General features: G+C 40.0%; 1 protein-coding gene across 3 annotated transcripts in view; it reads left to right on the top strand.

Annotated features, from left to right (window-relative positions):
- The window catches only part of nrg2b (neuregulin 2b), a 57,091-nt gene that overhangs the window by 28,360 nt on the left and 9,035 nt on the right, over positions 1-19,696 (top strand). For 2 of the 3 annotated variants that reach the window (XM_075480935.1, XM_075480933.1), the window contains exons 3-7: positions 585-703; positions 1,645-1,768; positions 8,477-8,535; positions 12,512-12,535; positions 19,061-19,163. In XM_075480935.1, the coding sequence (XP_075337050.1) occupies positions 585-703; positions 1,645-1,768; positions 8,477-8,535; positions 12,512-12,535; positions 19,061-19,163 (429 nt within the window). The remainder of the gene's footprint in view (positions 1-584; positions 704-1,644; positions 1,769-8,476; positions 8,536-12,511; positions 12,536-19,060; positions 19,164-19,696) is intronic. The other variant, XM_075480934.1, reaches the window with a different exon arrangement.

Genomic DNA, 19,696 nt, shown 5'->3' with positions numbered 1-19,696 from the left:
AGTCTGTTCACAATAAGGCAAGTTACAATAGATTTTGTACAGAAATCTGCATCTCTTGTTACACATTCTGTCAGTTTATGGGCTGATCTTTGCCCTTCCATGTGTGGTGGACACACATATGCACACACCAGCATCTACATTTCTGTCTCTATGGTTCTAAAGCCCATAATGTAGTCAGTGTTGTCATGCTAACAGATCACTCTTTACGTGATAGAACTTTGCAGTACGCCTCTGAATCCGCGGGTCATTTGCATCTGATTTACTGTTAACAGCAGTATTAAGTTTGAGTTTCCCCTCATGCTCTTTATGAACGCTTGATTGAAAAGATATTTGTTTTTATCTCAAAGTTGCTGCACTTCAAATAAGCTCTTTGACATTTCTTAGAACAGATTTTTATATTCAAAAGACTTTTCTTCTTTTCGCTTACTGTGATTCCAGCCTATTAACTTTGCCAATCCCTCTCAATATTTGTGGATATTGTTTTATTCCATTTTTCTTTTCCCAAAAACAAAAACTGACAGTCTTTTTGTCTTCTTTGTACCACTCTCCTCTGTCTCTACCTTTTTCTTTCCCTTTCTCTCAAGAAAAAATTCAAAGGTGCAGATAAGTCGTGTCCGTGTGGAAGACTCCGGCAACTACACTTGTGTGGCTGAAAACTCACTAGGACAAGAAAACGCCACAAGTATAATCAGCGTGCAGATCTGTAAGCAACAACGCATTTCTGTCTGTGTATCTGTCGGTTTCTCTGTCTGAGCTATTTTTCAGGGAGGAGATATCTGGCAGGGGAAGACACAAAGACATACAGACAATAAAAGCAGTTGGAGCAGTTTGAAATAAACTGAGTAACCGTTTGCATTGCTTGTAAAAAAGAGTATTTCAAATAGTGCCATAAAGAAGATATTGCTGCTTCCTAAGCCGGTACGGGGTCTTGCTCTCCCTAATTTTTTACATTACTATTGAGCATCTAATATTCATAAACTTTTATAATGGACTGACAAATCCGTTACCAGTCAGCCTGCCATCGCTTCATCTCAGACCTCATGGCAGGCATGGCTGTGCTCTCCGCTCTCTGTGTTAGCCACTGATGTTAGCATTAACCCCGTAGATGTTCAAAATCTCGTTACAATTCAGGAAGTATTTCGGCCTGCAAGACTCCTCTATTCATGCTCCAATGTCCCACAATCACAGTTTTAAACCATCCATTATGGACTCTCTCTTCCAATTTTGGTCTGAGAGGGCCATAATCTATTGTTGATCTCTACGACAATGGAACTTTCATGTCCTTTACTGACCTGTCGTCCGATAGAAAAAATATCCTGACTTTCCAAATCCACCTCATGTGAGCATTCTCTGAACATTAGGTCTTGCTTCGTGTCAATCTGACCTCAGGAGAACCACAGGCTAACGTTTTTTGAATATCCTGTGCTTGCTGGGTTGATACTATCAAAACCTTGGCCTGAAAGCCAAATGAGAATCTGTAAATTTGAGTTTGGAGTTAGAAATGATGAAATTTTGAAATTCAAACGCTCAGAAATCCTGGATGCGTATTCAGATTGGCAGTTTTATTACACCGTGACGTGGCATGGTGATCTCCTGAACATGGTGCCTTTTCTGTCTATTTCCTGTGACCTGTCTTGCTCTTAGTGACCACCACGACCCCGTCTTCAGGTGTGAGTCATGCGAGGCGCTGCAACGACTCTGAGAAGGCCTACTGCGTCAACGGAGGAGACTGTTACTTCATTCATGGTATTAACCAGCTGTCCTGCAAGTAAGTTTGCCTCTGCGTCCACCCTCATTCCCTCAGCACATCACTGTGTAGTCGCTCCTCTCGTCTCTCCACCCGCTGTCTGTTTCTCTCTTTCTGTTTCTCTTCTCTCCGTGATGTTGCTGGTCACTGCTCCACCTTGTCCACTGTTCCCCGCTGTTCCCCCTCCACATACACGCCTGCATCCCGCCTTACCACGCCACCATGTCTGAGGGCTTGTTTTCACTTTGTACTCAGAAGTGTAGAGCAGATGGCTGTGACAGATCTTCACCTACGCTTAATGTCCATACGCATCAAAAGTCCATGTTCCCTGCTCTAACCAGATCACATCATGTAAGAGAGTGAGTGAGGTCTGCCTGTGAAATGGGAGGAAATGCAAATGTACTGAAAAGAAAGAACATCTCAACTTTAGGTTGAATGTGCTTAGAGGTTGGGTTTTTTTTATATTTTATTAGCCATGGACATTATGAAACAACACCATTTTGGATTACATGCAGATTACTGCAAAACTGTTAGTGTAAGTGTCAATAATTTTCATTCTGGGAAAAAATAGTTTTCACGCTCTTTACTTTTTTAGCATCAACATGATGGGGGGAGACATCTACCTTTGATAGATGTTCCCATCAGATCATAAAGCAGATTCTTGTTAGTTTATAGAATGCAGGTGCCTTGACAATTCCCCTTAAGTCTGCTCTGTGCTACAAAAAAACTGTTTCTGAGCATGCTTTTGCTCATTGAAGCTACACTGCCATGAAAAGTTAAACAGAACGTCCCGCTGACATAGTATATTAGCTGCCACCACTGCTGACAGTTGCTCTGTTGGCATGTAACCATGAAACACTTTGCGAACTGAGGGCAGCAAAGAGGACAGAGCAGATAAGACAGATGTCAGTACTTCACTAATGTACAGTGATTTGCACACTTTTTCAGTCTGCAGAGTTGGTCAGATTTGAAGAATCATTTACAGTGTATCACTGTGGGTGGCAATCCAATTCACTGTGCAAACATAATCATATCATTTTTAACCCCAACAGCTGACTGCAAGCATAAATTGCACTTTGAAATATGGCAGAGTTGATGTAACATTGAAATTATTAAGTGAGCTACAAAAGCATCAACCTGTCTTTCAGTACAGGATTTAAATAATGTACTCAGTTGTGTTCCACTACTCAGGGTGTGTGAGCACAATGGAATGTTTTAGAATAACATCTGTGTCTGCAACCAAAGCTTTGTTCTAATCCAAGCTATCAAAGTCTTTGTTTTCCACCCGGTAAGATGTGTTTGTTTCTAAACTGGAGGTTGTAATCTTTGAGTTGCAACTTGCCTTATATACTGGGTCACTCAGTAGATGTGCAACAAACGCTGACAGTGACGGTGTGGATAACAGATGGTGCGTATAGTCATGCAGCATCAAAAGCTTTGTTGTGATGCTGTCTGTACAAAAGAACGTATCTGCAAGAAATTTGTCCTTAGATGCTTAGGTGTCTCTTTCATACCTGTACGCTTTGCTTCTTCTTTTCCATCTCTTTATTTCTCTTTCACTCTTTCTCTCTACCTCCCATGTGAGATACTTTCCGGTCACTGCTGAAGGATAAATCTGAATTTATTCTCATGGTGCTGACAAGCAGAAAACTTAGTTTAAAAGGTTTCCATAGACATTATGAGCTGTGTATAAAGCCGTTTAGGGGTGCAAAATTTGGGGGATTGTACAGGCTTGTGAGCATGATAACACTACATGTAACACACTGCATATTCAGAGAAGGAACACAACAATCTGCAGTTTACAGAGACTTATTGCAGCCTCTCAGCTTTGTCATCCTTTGTTGGCCTGTCTGTTAAGGCCAGTGGATAACGGGATGTAAATAAGACTGCTGTCTGTAGACTGTCTATGCTGCTTGTTCACTTCAGAGATATGTAGACTCTCCCTCCCTTTAGTCTCTCATGAATCTGTACAGCAGCTGCAAATCAGTCCTCTGCATGGCACTGGCAGGCGGCAAAAATTGACGATATATTTGAAACTTGAGGTGGTATTCGCAAGCTCTGCTTTTTGCCGACCATGGGAACAGATAATCTGCTCTCTTCCCTGAAGGGGAAGATCATGCTGTACTGCAAAATTGAGTTTGTAAGTCAAAGTGGAGGACAGTACATGCAGAAAGGCATCCTGGCTAAAGCAGAGGTGAAAGTGGAGATGAGCGTATACAAGCGTTCCCTCTGGCGAGCTGTGGCTCCCCTTTGTCTATGCACATCTGCAGCTCCTCAGATTAATTAGTCAGACTGGAAGGCGCTCCAAACTGCTGGTTAGCTTTGCTGTGATGAGTAGGCTTCCTCGCACAGCCCAAAGACATGGGTGTTAGGTCAACTGGTGACTGTAAATTGCCCATAGCTGTGTGGTGCAGTAAAAGGAATAAGATTAAGACTACCGAAAAGTCTTTGGTGGCTATGTCCAATGATAGTAGGTTGTGATGAGATGAATGCTCATGTGTCTAACCCAGCAGTAACCCAGTAAGTCAAGATGAAGAGAAATCTTGATAGTTTTTTTTTTGTTCGTGCTGCCTGCTGCCTGTTAGTGCAAAAAAAAAAATCACCCAATTTTTTATTTTTGCCTTCTCACCCAGCAGTAATTCAGCATCAGGCACCTGCAAACAGAAGCAATGAGCGGTCAGAAATGATAATAAAAGTGAAGGCTGCCTATGAAATAGCCAACGAAGGGATGCCTTTTTTATTTAAGTCACAAATCCTCCTCTTCAAAAAGAATGGGTTCGATCTAAACCTGACCCACAGTATCTGGGAGCAGCAAACTCTTTTGACTTATTTTAGGTTTGGAAAGTTTAGGTTCATCAAGGACTCTAAACACCAACACTTTTTAAGTTTGCTAATGTTGTTTGTGTTGTAATTAGAATAAAGACAAATATTTCCCTGCAACTTTGATTTTAGCTTTGAGTATGGGTGATGACCCATAGTGATGTAGTCAATGCAAAAAAATGACTCTGCAGCCCTGTGTATTGTAAATGCATTGAAGCGGCACAGAGTGAACCGACATGTAGGATTAACAACTTCTATCTGTCATTTCCATTCGTTATATAATTATAATATAATTATGAAAATTTCAAAACACTGAATTTCTGGAAGATTTGATATTGCACCTAAAAATAGTGGCCAATTCAGAGAGGTTTTAGGAAAAATGATCGCATTGAATAATGAAAGATCACATTTGATCACAGAGTGGATCAAACTCGTTCCCAAATTTAAAAGGTTACTGATCCGACCACAGAGATGTCAACATCAGCTGACTTTTCAGTTTCGGTTTCAGAGTTAGTTACTTAGTTAGTTAGTTAGTTAGTTAGTTAGAGCTAGTTGCCAGCAGATGCAGAGGTCTGCTTCTAAACCATAGGAGGCTTTACTTTTCCCACCACTGGCCATCATACTAATTCTGGCTTGTCATTGGCCAGATCCATGCAAATGCCATGGTAAGGCTGAAGCCTCTCCCAGCTTTTCAATAGTCTTAATTATGTCCTTTTGACTGCACTATAAAGGTTGAGAGTAGTTATCTGTTCCTCTGAGCTGGCCCTGAGATGTTCTGTGAACCTGACCAGAGCGCCCCTTGCCTCTCCTCCAGTATCAGCAAGGATCGGCTCCAGCACACAGTGTCCATATACAAGATAAAAATGAGTATAGCTAATGGATGGATGGATTCCGAACTGCAGCCTGAAAATGCCAAATTGCCCCTTGTGAATCAATAAAGTTAATTTAATATAATTTGCAAATGCCATCAGGCCAGATTTGTATAGATACTGAACCTAACGTTCATGTCTGCCCCTGTGTGTATTTTGTTTAGTTTATTATATATAATTATTTCTTTTTTGGAAGAAATTAACTGACTTTTTGCATCACAAACATAACACAATTAAACAAATGCTTTGCCTTAATCCAAATGGTCGAAACTAAGGGTCTGCTAGCTTCATGTCTTTTCTACTCATTTCAGGTTTAAGAGATCAATACAGTTGGAGCGGGGGAAGGGAAAAAAAAGCATGAGCAGATAACGAAAGGCTCAAGAGAGAAGGAGAAGTAAGAGGCAAAGAGAGAGAGAGAAAAGAAATGATATACAGTAAAAGCTTTGCCGGCATAGAGCTGCTTCTGCCACCTCTTTCTCGCTGCTCTATTTATATCTCTGGGAAATTGCTGAGTGTGCTCTACTGAGGGTTTTTGCTTTAATTGATTCAAAATGCAAGTTGTCTCTTTAGTGGTGGGAAAAGGATACCCAGTCAGTTCTATGGACAGTGTATGTAAGAGGGCAGGAGGGAAGGTCCTTGCATTTTAAACTGGATAAATTTGTTGAGCAGGCACTACATCACTGGAATAAATACAGGATGGTTATTGCTCGGGCTGGGTGAAATAGCTGAGCAGCTTTTGCTATTCCTATAATGACTGTAATATTGCCACACCCATAATATCATAGGATTGTGGTCAATTGTTGTGACTCATCTACAGTGTAATGTGCGCTGCAGTCGGATCAGATTTTCCATATGATGCCTATTTTTCATTGGACTGCAGTAAAAGCCAGTCGACTATCAATTACAGCAATAAAAAGATGAGATCAATTATGCCTGGCAGACTAAAAGCCACGACACCCATAATAACACAAAATTAAAAACATTTCACGTTTATAAGTGCTCTCTTGGGATTTTTTTTTTCTTCTCAGGGCTGTTTGAAATAAGAACCTTGATATTTAAAAGAAGGAATGAGGACTGTAGCATTTGTAGAAATAAACACTACGAGTCAAATATACCCTAAAATACCATTGTATTTTATTACGTGTATCTGTATACATTTTCTGTTTCCTGTGATGCAGTGAGGAGCCTACTTGTTAGTTTCAGTGTTGTGAGTTTGATGGCTGATGCCAGAATATGAATCACATTCATCCCGTGGTATTGCTGACAGCTCGCCACCCATCCAGAAACAGAACACCACATTCTGCAGCTGCATGTAAACTGCCGCTATTATTTATGCTCAAGAAATGCCTAAACCTATTTCAGCCATTTTCACGCTTGCATACTGTGGGGGGCCGCATGTGTGTTTGTGTGCTGTTTTTTAAATTTTATTTCTGTCTTTGTGAGAAACAGATCGCTGTTAAGAGTCAGACGTCTTTTGCAGGTCCTCATTTTCTTAATGGAGTTCATACAAACATGCCTTTACACAAAGCGAGGACATTGCATTCGGCTGAAACTGCATGGCTTTTCTCTCGTGTGCAGCTGCATGACTGAAACAAAGCGCACTGCTTTTCCACCTGTTTTAGATCACCTCTGCTTACTTGAACATTTCCAGCATTTTTTTTTTTTTCAATTAAATCTTCATCCTGTCTGCAGCACCAGCAAGCAGCTGTTTTCACTGAAACGTTTCAGATGAACTGACACAACCAGATGCCAAATTTAGCGGTTACCTTGTAAACATAGTGGAGGATTTAGGAGCTAAAGAGTTTCCATCATGACTTGATGGAGACCAAAAGAGAGGTAAGAGAGGTAATATTTATCCTGTAATGGTCAAGCTTCCAGAGGCATCAAATGAATGCTAATGTTTCTCTTCATGTGCTGGCTGTGTGTGTAATATATGTTCATAATACGTCAGTCTGAAATGTTGTATTGCTCCCAACTGACCATAGATGATGTAATGTGATTTATGCATTTCTTTACCAATTGATAAAAGACTCTGAAACAAATCACAGGGACTAGATCATCATAGATTACATAGTAAATCTGCTTTAAACTGTGAGCCTATGACAGAGATCTTGTTACTGTAATGGCCAGCCACTTGACTCAGATTGATTTGTTAAATGTATACTCAGTGGTTACTGTTTGCAAGCGCAGCATTCAAACACTCCCCTGCTGGACAGCTCTGAGTGTGTTCAGAAAGTGAAAGACAGAGCGGGAGGAAGGAGGAGGCGGAGATTTGAACTGATCGCTTCACTTTTCGGCACGCGCCGTCATTGGCTGGTGTCTGTTTACCCTCTGCTCAAAGGTTCCAGGAAAAAGTAATGAGAAGAAACAAGGGAAGTACGAGTGGAGGGAGATTCTTATGTCTTATGGTTCACTTCTAGTCTATTTGTTGTTTTATTAAGGGTTATTTTTCCAACTTACTTTTGTTGTGATTTTTTTTCCAGACTACACATTAAAAATAAATTTTATGCCAACGAGGATTTTCTTGGCATTTTTTTTTACATGTTTGTGTTAACCAATTCTCGTACAAGTATTCAGGTCAGTATAAAGAAAGTGTACTAAGTCACTCCATACTTTGTTATAGGGCAAATGTTAGTGTATATTTGTGTGTGTGCTTGTGTGTAAATGCCAGTGTATGAGAGGGGTTGGAGGTTAACGACTGTACGCCTGACCCCTCCTACTTCCTGCACCACCATCACATGACCGTTGTGACTGTGATGAACTGTCTGAACTGTCGCAGTGATGTCATATTGATGGCGGTGATGTCACAGTATGCAGGTCATCTCTCTCTCTCTGTAGTTGGTGGATTGTGCTGTTTCTAATCCCTCATCTCTCTGCTCTCTTATGTCTCCCTCCTTCCCTTCCTCTCTCTCCTCCTCTTATCTGTTTATTTCTCCTCCCCTCTTTCCTCCTGTTTTATCCCTCTCTTCCCACTGTATCTTTAACCCCACCCCATCCCCCTCTCCCCACCCCCCTCTGTGTCTCGTTTTCCCTCCATCAGGTGTCCCAATGACTATACGGGGGACCGCTGTCAAAACTCCGTCATGGCCGGTTTCTACAGTATGTCCATTTGCTCTTGTCTGTCTCCTTCCCACTGAGATGCTGCATGCTACATATGAGGGATTGGATAGTGGGAGTGATGTGTGTGTATGTGTGTGTTTTCAAAGCTGTTTCTCTGTTTCATGTGAGTTAATATATGTGTCTGTATGTATGAGGGTGTCCGTTTGCATGACTATGTCCACCCCTTCCTCGCCCTGTCTCCCTTGGTTCCTCTGTGGTGCTCCTCTGGTAACCAGAAACAACCAATCTAGAAATGTTCTAATTTTCATATCATCTATGTTTCATGCCAGCTCACTTGAAATCTCATTTTATTAATGTATTGGATTCTTGAGCTACTAAGCTGCTATGAAAGTCCTTAAATTGACAAGTAAGAAACAAATTTTCACATTATCTGGTCTATTCTCCCATTTTAAAAGCCTGCATTTAATCTCAAAACTGCACTCTAAAAACTGCTGCTGCCTGATCCAGAGAATTACATGAAACAGAGGAGACAGAGAATTAACACAATACAGAAAGTTATTTGCCTTTATTGAGTCACTTTGTCAGCTCCTTATGTAGATGGTCCATCGGTGCTTATTAATTTTTTTTTGCTGTACAAAAACAATCAATGAATAATGGCTTTTGTCTTTACTCTTCCATGTGCCCCTTTTTAAACTTAAAGAAAAGTATTACATATATTTTACTTCTAAGAGCAGGAGCATTGGTTAAAAAGTGTGGTTTGAACTATATAACCTCTTCTGAAACTGTTTTGAACAGCCATCAGTCACCAAAAGAAACAACAGTGGGTCCTTAAGCCAAACTGTTCAGCTGCCATTTGACTTCCTTGTGAAACACAATGCAATTTAAGAATAAAGAGAAACAGTGTGTTTACATTTTCAGTCTTCAGGTAACGTGATCTCAGAGCATCGTTGGCTATTTGTACATGCACAGCAATATTCTGACTACTGACCTTAATCTTAATAATATTCCGATTATAGTTGCATATAGGATATTCCATTCATATAACAAAGTATTGTCCAATTAAAGTGTCACACCTACGTTACGTCCCCTACGCTGTTGCTAATGCTTTCGCCCATCCTTCCCATTCTTCATTTTTATCCACATCTTTAAAAACACAAAGCATTACTCAGGCTTCTTTGTCATCTGAGAAGTCTTCTTTTTACCCGCACCCATCCTGTTCTGCACCGACCCGGCTGCTGGAGCAGATCTCGGGACAGAACAAGCGACACGGTCTATGAAAACAAGTCAAAGACAAGTCACTGAGTTTTTGCAAAAGAGGCCTAAAGTTTTTTATAGGAGGCAGACCTATAGAGACAAAAGCTTGTAAAGCCGCAGTGCGTGATGCTATGAAAACTTTAAGGCAAGAAAGAAAAAATAAGATGAGATTGGTAATATTGCAATTAAGTTTAATACATATCTAGATATTACAAGTAAGATTAGCTTATTCCAAAGAGCAGAATTCGAGTTTTGCTTACTCCAAATGTGACCTAATCCGGGTTGATCAGATCAGAAAATGGTGTTTACATGATAGCACCTTATTCAGAGAAACGTCTTAATCAAATTCATCTCAGAATACAGCTGTGCATGTAAACATAGCCACTTATGGTTATTCAACTGGTGTTCAGTTTGTCGAAGATGGTGATCTTCATATGAGTTGAGTTTCTTGAGATCACATCTAAGGAAACCATCCCGGCTTAAGAGACTACTATAAAGACTGAAGTGGTGAGTTCAATGCCTGTTGTTTTTCTATTAGCATCCATGGATCATCTGATAAATTGTCTCCTTATAGCATGTGATTAATTGCTGTTTGAAATTTGTTTAGTTGACACTATTTATTCAGATACTGTCACCTTTTTTATTTGCTTATAATCGCAGTGATTTTGAATTGAATTTATCATTTTTACATTTTGGGAAATGACATTATTTGCTATCTTGGGAAAAAAAAAAAGATGCATCTACACTCCAGTATGAAACTGGAGGCAAGAAATGCTGAAACTCGTGACAAACTCTAGAAACTGTGTAAACCAGAGAGCCTTGTTCTCTCCAGGGCACAAAGGTTTTTGTTTTGTTTTTTGTGAATACATAAATAACTTTTAAGAAACCTTACATTTGTAGTTTTATATATTGTGTGGGACTTTTTTTGTCTAAATACAAGTCAGTCAGTCTAGCATTATACCTAAGGTCAAGTGTGAAATCAGCCCTTCCATCTTAAGATGCAACTATAGCTTAGATCAACTCTCAGTTCAGATTATTTTTTTAGCACACATTCATGTAAGTATAGCCTACTCTGTGCACTACTTACTTGTTTAATGGGGAATTTTTCTCTTTAACTGAACAGTGTAAAGTGTGCACTTATCAAAAAGGAGACATGTTAAATGACATGTTATAAGCTTTATGCTCCCCACATTCTAGTTTAAAACTGAAGTCTTTCGGATTAGAGGTGAAACGTCTTCAAGATCCAAGAAGAAGTCTAGTTGCCCTTATTCAAACTCTAATGATTACCATGACCTGGATGACTGACAATCTTCATCAACATGCAACAGATGTACTGTCAATGTTGACTAGCTGTTAGCTAGCTAACTAGTATTAGCATTGATGGTCCCTTTTTAATTAATTTATGTAGCCAAGATAATAACCATTGAATGTGATAAATGCACAACATTTTGCACTTTGTTAATGCTTGGTAAACAAGTGATCTAGTTCTATTTTAGCATTTGATTTAGAATCATTACAAGATGGCAAATTTGAGGATTTCCCAAAATGTTGAACTACTCTTTTAAGTCCGAGGGATGCAAATGGGGTGCGTTTTGTCGACACAATCAGAAGAGAGCAAGATGAGATGGCAGGACTTGTGCATAAGAAATTGGAGCTTTTAAAGATTGCTGTGTGCTTTGCTGTGTTCCTTCTCCCTATTGCCATTCTCACATTTCTGTCCAAGCAATCAAATAGAGATTAAACTGAAGGATTGGTATGATCGTCTTCCTCTTGTTTCCAGAGGTTAAACACTGTCGCTTCATGCCATGTTGTCTCGTTTTTGATGTTTGTCTTCTATAAAACATCCACGCTGTAAAATGTCAAAATTAAGCCGGGTTTTTACATCATAACATATCCTACTGTATGTTATGGCTACTTACTTTTGACCTCATTATCCGGTCTTGTCTTTCTGAAACCTGTCCTGGTGACATTGTGTTTTTGTTTTGCACTGTGTTGGTGAAGATACACGCTAAGTTAAGGTTAGGGGGGAACATTGGCTGATGTTTCCCTCTCTTTATGATCAGTAATGCATGCAAAGGCATGGAAATATGGAATGCTGGGATGATTTCCCTGTAAATGATTTGAGAGGTTATAATAGCCATAGTAGTGGGACAAAGTGCCATACAATAGGTATGCCGTAATCAATACAAAGGCACACAATTGCCATTAGTCAAACGAGTCACAGCACCCACCCCCATTTGCTGTTCCAGCATCATCAACTGTAGTGTGTTTTTATGTTGGACAGTAACTCACTGCTTTTTATTTTTTGTTTCCTTGTTTTTTCCTTTTGTTTTTTCATTTGTTTTATATTTCTGTCCAATGTTGTTTACTCCAGAAATGAGGTCTAGTAAATATAGCAGTAAGTGATGTGGCTTCTTGTCTTGCTGTCTTTGTCTGTCTTTCTCTGTGTCTGCATGCCTTCTCCTGCCTGCTGGTGTCTCTTTCCTTCTGCCTTTGCTTTATTTTCTCCCTTCGCTTTTGATTTGTTTTGGGTTCTCCCCCCCCCCTTCATTTTTGGGGGGTGTCACAGAGCTGAGGCTGTCTGAGTTGTCTGTCTGTTACTGGACGGTACACATGTCAATCACGATGATTGACAGCGCTAATTAACTTATATCCAGGTTCAGCACATACAGGACATGGAAATAATACATCTGCTATAAAGTGGACATTACCTGACCCTGTGTCTCTTTCTTTTTACCATGACAACTTTCTGCGCTGGCAGAGCTTCTCAAAATTGAATTTATGGGTATGGAACATTATTATTCATTTTACTGTGCTTAAATGGTTTGCCAAGATCCTCTCACAATCACACATTACTGTGCCATTTCCTTTCTAATACCAACAACTGGGTCTCTCTCAACCTGTCCCTCTTTTTCTTCTGCCCACTAACCTGATTTTAAGGCACCTAACCTCCTTTCTCTGCATGCATTCTTCTTGTTCTAATCTGACGAATTTGGACAAGCAGACATTAGAGGAGACAAATAAACTAGGAAGGGTTACATTAATGAGAGAAATTGCAAAAAGTGATTTGAAATAGAATCTAATATCCAAATCAAAGTTTTGCCTACAGTAATGTGAAAAGCAAAGTACACCATCTTTTAATTTCAAGGTTTTACTGGAAAAAAAAACAATTGGTCCTACCAGGTCTTAAGATAATGGAAAATACAACCTCAGATGTATAACAACAGATGGTGTATTACACTGTGTCATTATTCATTTAACAAAACCAAAACCAAAATGCAGAACCAATGTGGGTCAACTAAGTTCGCCCTATGAGTCAGAAGCCCATAGAACCACATTAAGCAGCAATAACTTGAACTCATTGTTTATCCGTCTCTCACATGATTATGGAGGAATTTTGGCCCACTCTTCTTTCCAACGTTACTTTGGTTCATTAGGGTTGCAGACATTCATTTATGCACAGCTCTCTTAAGGTCCCACCACAGAATTTCAATCAGGTTGAGGTCTGGACCTGATTCTTTTCTTCTTCAGATATTCTGTTGTTAGATTTGCTGCTGTGTTTGGGATTATTGTCCTTTTGATGACCCAGTTTCAGCCAAGATTTAGTTGTCAGACAGATGGCCTCACATTTGACTCTACAATACTTTGGTATACAGAGGAGTTCATGGTGGACTCAATGACTGCAATGTGTCCAGGTCCTGTGGCTGCAGAACAAGCCCAAATCATCAGCCCTCCACCACCGTGACAGTTGGTATGAGGTGTTTGTGCTGTTATGCTCGGTTTGGTTTTCTCCAAAAAGTCCTGCTGTGTATTATGACCAAACCTCCTCTCTTTGGTCTCATCTGTCCAAAGGACATTGTTCCAGAAGTCTTGTGGTTTGTTCTGATGCAACTTTACAAACCTAAGCTGTGCTGCCATGTTCTTTTTTAGAGAGAAGAGGCTTTCTCCTGCAACCCTTCCAAACAAGCCATACTTGTTCATTCTTTTTCTAATTGTACTGTCATAAACTTTGATATTTAAAATGCAAACTGAGGCCTGTAGATTCTGAGATGTAGCTCTTGGTTTTTTTTGTAGTTTCTCTGAGCATTGTAGTCTGACCTTGGGGTGAACTTGCTGGAATGTCCGCTTCTGGGAAGGTTGGCAACTGTCTTGAATGTCTTCCACTTATGAACTTCTGCATTTTGTTGCCTGTACCTGTAACATGTGCAATGACAATAAAGTTGAATCTAATCTAATAATATTTTTCACTGTAGAATGATGGACTCCAAATAGTTTGGAAATTATCTTGTATCCTTTCCCACATTGATGGGTAGCAAAAATAGTTCCTCAAAGATCATTGCTGACGTCTTTCCTCCTTGGCGTTGTGTTAACACACACCTGAACACCCGAGACCAGCAAACTGCCAGAACTTTTGGTTTTATAGAGATAAATGAATAAATAAATGATTCAAGTGAAATTAATTAGCTGCACCTGGCTGCTACTAATAGAAGCAGTAAGGGTGTAGTTAGTTTTCTACACACTGCTTTTGCATTTTGGTTTAGTTTTTCTTGAAGAAATAATGACACTGTGTTATATGTTAAGTGTTGTTTCTCATCTGAGGTTGTATTTATCTGATTTAATGACCTGGTAGTGTCCAGCTGATTTTTATTTCTAATGCCCTGATACATAAAACCCAAGAAATAAAAGAGGGCATACCCTCTTTTTCATGACTAAATGAGCATCTTGGTTCTGGGAAAAAGCTATCTTTGTTTAAAAAAAATCAAATCATGTTTCAATATCTGGCTTGTTCTCCGGGCTTTTATAATTTGCATATTTGCTGCAGCAGCTAGTTGTATAAATCTAAGCTGTGAGTATTTTTGCAAAGCATTGCCAAAAGCAAGCAAAAGGCCTGACGACATAGGCTGTTATTATTATTATGCCCTTGATTGACTCAGTGTCAGAGTCAAGAGCTCGTCTGTCCTAAATCGATTGCTGTTGGCCCCACTGTGCCAGTCAGCTTGTATTCCCTTTCCTCTGGCCTTTTTGTATCAGTACCCTGTGACACACACACAATGCCAGGCCAAGGCTCTCTAATGTCAGTCCCCATAGAGGCCCTTTATTCAGAGACTCTCCCCGTCCCCTGCCTTGGGCCCCTTCCCCTTCTTTCAGTGGCGTGTCTAGAGCTTTCTGTGGGGTGGAAGTGGGGAAAAGGTGATGGAATGAATTGGGTAAAGATGACAGATTTTGACCTGACAAAGGGGTTTACAAATGATCAGATATCAGGCAACCAATTGTCAAAGAAACTCTGATATTTTGGGTTAGCAAAGGAAGCACAGGATTAGTTTTACTCTAAACTCAGTAAAACATTGTTAAATTTTGTTTTGCAGAAGGTTAAGGACATTGAGAGGTTATTGGGTGCCTTAAGGGACTTTAATTTGTCCGAAACTAACAATTCAAGAACCTTTATAATCCAGTTAGTTGATAAGGGAACAAAGTCAGTTCAGTCTGTGGTTCCTGGGGATCTATTTCTCCCTGCGCTTTTCTCCTGACACGCCCCTGCTCCCCTCTCAGCTCCCTTCCTCTCCCTCTGTCTGTGTTTCCTTCTTTTCCTCCTCCCTCACCACGTTGCTTTGTCTGCTTTTTCTCCCTCCCTCTTCCCCACATGTTGTGTTTTGTTTGTTGCTCTCTCCATCATTGCGTTGTTGCGCTTGCCGTTCAGACACACAGCGTTACGCCACAGCCGGCCCCGAATCTGAGTTATCATACAGCAGACATTGTGCAGCATTCACACAGGTTCCCTGCAAACCTTGTGCCACTATCTGTCTACAGTCCCAGCCATGACATAAAAATCACCAACAGACATTAATGTTTTGGGGCAGTTGTTAAGACGAGTGGAAATTAGCTTGTTAAATTTGGGTTAAATTCATGATGTTATAAAGCGTTAGATTTAAAGAGTTAATTGTTTCTTGTGTTTGTCAATTTCCAAAAGTATACATAATACAATACTGATTCATAATACTGTAATCCATAGAATTCACACCTATTATTTGAGCACAATTTTATTAAATGGATCTGATTAGGCTTTAACGTAAAGGAAAGAAAATTAAATAGCCTAAAGTGGGATTAGGGTTACATTATTAAAACACGGTTGAAAAAAATAGCTTAATACCCCCAAAATCTTTGCTGCCCTCTAGTGGCTTACCACCTCAGCAAGCTGCAAGGAAGTAAACTGTCTTCAACGCCAAAAAGGTGCAAATACCACTAGCAGTTCTTTTTAAACATGGGGGCACCTGCTTAAAAAAAGGCTGTTGACTCATTTTCTGTTTTTTGACAAGCAGCATTTTAAACGTTATTTAGGAGCGCCGCACACTCTTTCAACTCAGAGCTCAGAACTCCCAACAACAAAATGTGCGTGTTCCCCTGGGTGTTATTATTACATCACTAAAAACAAAAGTTGGAGCGCATGAATTCTTTTGATCGCTGCAGAGTCATTTGACCTTGCACCTTCATGGTGAAGCCATTTTTTTCTTCAGTGCAATGTGGCATCACTGTCGAGTCTTTCAGTCTGAAGCACCCTTCTGATAGAAGGAAACCATTAACTTGGTGCTAAGTTTACATATAACGTCACAACTATTAGAAATTAGAGATTAATGTTGTTTCATTTGACGAATAAAATAAAACCTTTCTCACAGAGGGCTGTAACCAGGTAAATTGATGCATAGATATATTGGCCTAACATCTGTATCAGTATATATTCAGCTTGTTGACTGCAAATGAACCATCTGTAATAAGGCTAACATCAACTAATATTTATATTTATCCGGTGTGTTCTGGTTGTGGTGCATTGACTTTTACTCCGAAACATACAAGATTTATTTATGTAAAATTTAGTTGGGGATAAAAAAAACCTTTGCTGGGCCACGTAAGCACAGAAAAGTCATTGAGTTAAAACAGGCTAAAAAGTCTTTTGAACCTAATATTCTTTCTTTTTCACTAAAAAAGTTATTTTTACGTGCGCCGACCTTGTTTACATTGCGTCCTCTCCTACCAGAAGCAGAGGTCCGTTTCACGTAGCAGGTTTAGTGAAAACTCTGAGTAGGTTAACCCTGAAATGAGGGAAACCCTGAGTTTTCCGTTTCACAAAGGGAGGTAACTCAACCCCGAGAAAGAGGGGTAACTCAAGCCTGTTTCACAAAGAGAGGTAACTTAACCTCACGGTCAGTTACCGGAGTAACAGACTCTCTGAACCTAACCTGGTCGGGACCAGGTTTTATTCAAGAAACCTTGAGTTTCTTTCTGTCTCCGCCCTCTTTCAGCCACACACGCCATTTGATTTCCTCATTCATTCAGTCAGCAGAGCGAGTTCTTCTACTTCTATAAGTCTATTAGGCACAGTAGGAGGCGACTTTTTTCACGAATATGTCCTTTTGACAACGATCCCGTGGATGAAGGTGCAGCATTATTGCGCAGAGAAATAAATATTCGTCGGAGATGGTTATCAGACCGCGCACAGATTTTTGCATTTACAGACAATTATCTTTTTGAGCGGCACCATCAGAATGTGTTGGGACAAAAGAAAAAAAAGACATAAAAGACAAATAAATATTTGTATGAATAGGCTTAAAAAAGACATATAGGCCTATTATATTTTATAAAGGCACTTGTGTCTTGGGGGTGGATTCCCTCAGCCACTGGCCTTCCGTTAGAGGTGGTGGCCACCACCCGTTTTACGGGCATCTGCCTTCTTTCTGTTGGCTCAGTAGAAATCTGTGTTAGTTTAAATAGGCTTAATTATTTAACAGAACATGATATAGATGATGACTCTAAATTGTCCTTCGGAGTGACTGTGAGTGTATATGGTTGTTTGTCTCGTTTGTCTCTATGTGGCCCTGTGATGGACTGGCGGCCTGTCCAGGGTGTACCCCGCCTCTTGCCCATTGACCGCTGGGATAGGCTCCAGCCCCCCCGTGACCCGACTGACGGATTCAGCGGTGTATAGATAATGGATGGATGGATGGTATAGATGAGAAGACATAGTTTATGTGTGTGAAAACAGCATTATGTTGGGAATAAAATAACTGCACAGTCAAATAGCCACTTAATATTTATTTTACAGTGTAAAACATGATCAGAATGAGGTACCTCCCTGCCGAGGTCTCACCTGTTTGAACAATGTTTTTATATTTAATCTTAAACTGCTGCCAAGTGCGCTTCTCCCCCGCGGGATTGCACCTAAATGAAATAAATGAATGGGCTACCATTCAAGCAGTTTCCCTGTAATATTATTGTGATTGCAAAGGACTACATTTAAACTTACACTTTTGCTGCTGCAGCGGTGTTGCACTTATTTCTAAAAACGTATTGAAACTCGCCGTATGAGCGCATTAAGATTTCCAATTCGAGGTTGGTGAAAAACGTAGCCCCTCCTCTTCCCCGTTGCCATGGTGACTCGTCGAATCGGGGCTCCATTGATGCTGGCTTTTTAAAGTTGTGGTGCACGCGCTAAACTCAAGGTGAACTTACTCAGAGTTGATTAACCTCACTCAAATCAGCGTTTCTGGAACCGAAAACTCAGGGTTTTCTATCTCAGAGTAGATCAACTCAGAGATCAGGAATAGACTCAGAGTTGGTTGAACCTGCTACGTGAAACGGACCCCAGGTCACCACCACAGGCTGCACATGCTATAAAGCATTTTGACAAAAATATGACCTATTCAGACGAGATCAGGAACATAAAACGCATCAACAACTTTTGTAACAACTGCGGTTAGCTTTATCAAACTTCCAGGCCACTGTGGTGTTAACTCTTTAAACAGTGTTTTTCATCATTATTATTATGTTTTTTTTGTTGTTGTTTTTTTTTTTCTTACCAGGACGACTTGTCTTTTGTTGAGTCCATCCATACAGGCATGCAATCAGATCCCCCTCCAGTGTCATCTGTAGCATTACATCGCCATGGCCACTGTTAATACACTTGTGTAGGGACAGCAGCTATGTCAGTATGTAGGTTTCTACCTCTCCGTGTTTTAATGATTTCTCTAAAATGGTAGAATTACTGTGTTTTAGAAGCTCTGTATGACTTAAGTACAGGTAGAAGTATAGACGTGTGATATGATAGAGCAGGAGTTGCAGAGACAGCACAAGGGAAATGATGGTAACAGACAACAAGTGAGAAAAACTGTTTCTGTGGTTACCATAAGTAGAGTGGCGCTCATGCAGTATGTGTGTGCGTGTGTGTGTGTATGTTTGTTTTTTTTGTCCGTTATCTTCAACGCATGAATGTGTGCGTGCATTTGTATGTGTGTGTGTGTGTGTGTGTTTGCATCCTCAGAGGCCGAGGAGCTCTACCAGAGGCGGGTGCTGACGATCACAGGCATCTGTGTGGCGTTGTTAGTGGTTGGCATCGTTTGTGTGGTGGCCTACTGCAAAACCAAGTATGTCTTTGAAGGAGAGATAAATGATTCCCCCTTTTATGAAAGGCTCCAAACCCTCATATTAACCTCCTGTAGAGAAACGAAATAGTAGTAATTAGCAGGTTCTTCAGCTTTTGATGCAAGAAGCAGAAGAAAGAGCCTGTGTTATCTGTTAGGAATGCAGTCTAAAAATACCGTTATAATTAAAAATCCTGCATTCAAATTCAGAATCAGACTAAAAGTGTGAAATTATTATCAGCAAAAACGTGTTTAAAATAACTATTTAATTACAAAGTGTATTTTTTTTTTTACTTTCTATTTGTACTCCAATCTGATTAAATCTATCATAGCTTAGTTATTGATCCTCTCTTATTTGTTGTATAAAGTAGCAAAAACTAGGATATTCATGCACATAAAAACTGTGCAAGTATTCCATTATGCCAGGTTTTTCAAGCTAAATTCTAATTGTTTTATTGTTCACTTGCTTGCCGTTTGGTTAGGTGGTCTATCGTGTTCTAAAACGTCCATTCGCCTACAAGTTGATCATCCTTTAA

The sequence above is a fragment of the Odontesthes bonariensis genome, chromosome 13 (assembly GCF_027942865.1).
Source record: "Odontesthes bonariensis isolate fOdoBon6 chromosome 13, fOdoBon6.hap1, whole genome shotgun sequence".
NCBI classification, from domain to species: domain Eukaryota; kingdom Metazoa; phylum Chordata; class Actinopteri; order Atheriniformes; family Atherinopsidae; genus Odontesthes; species Odontesthes bonariensis.
This window is presented reverse-complemented; position numbering and strand designations above follow the sequence as displayed.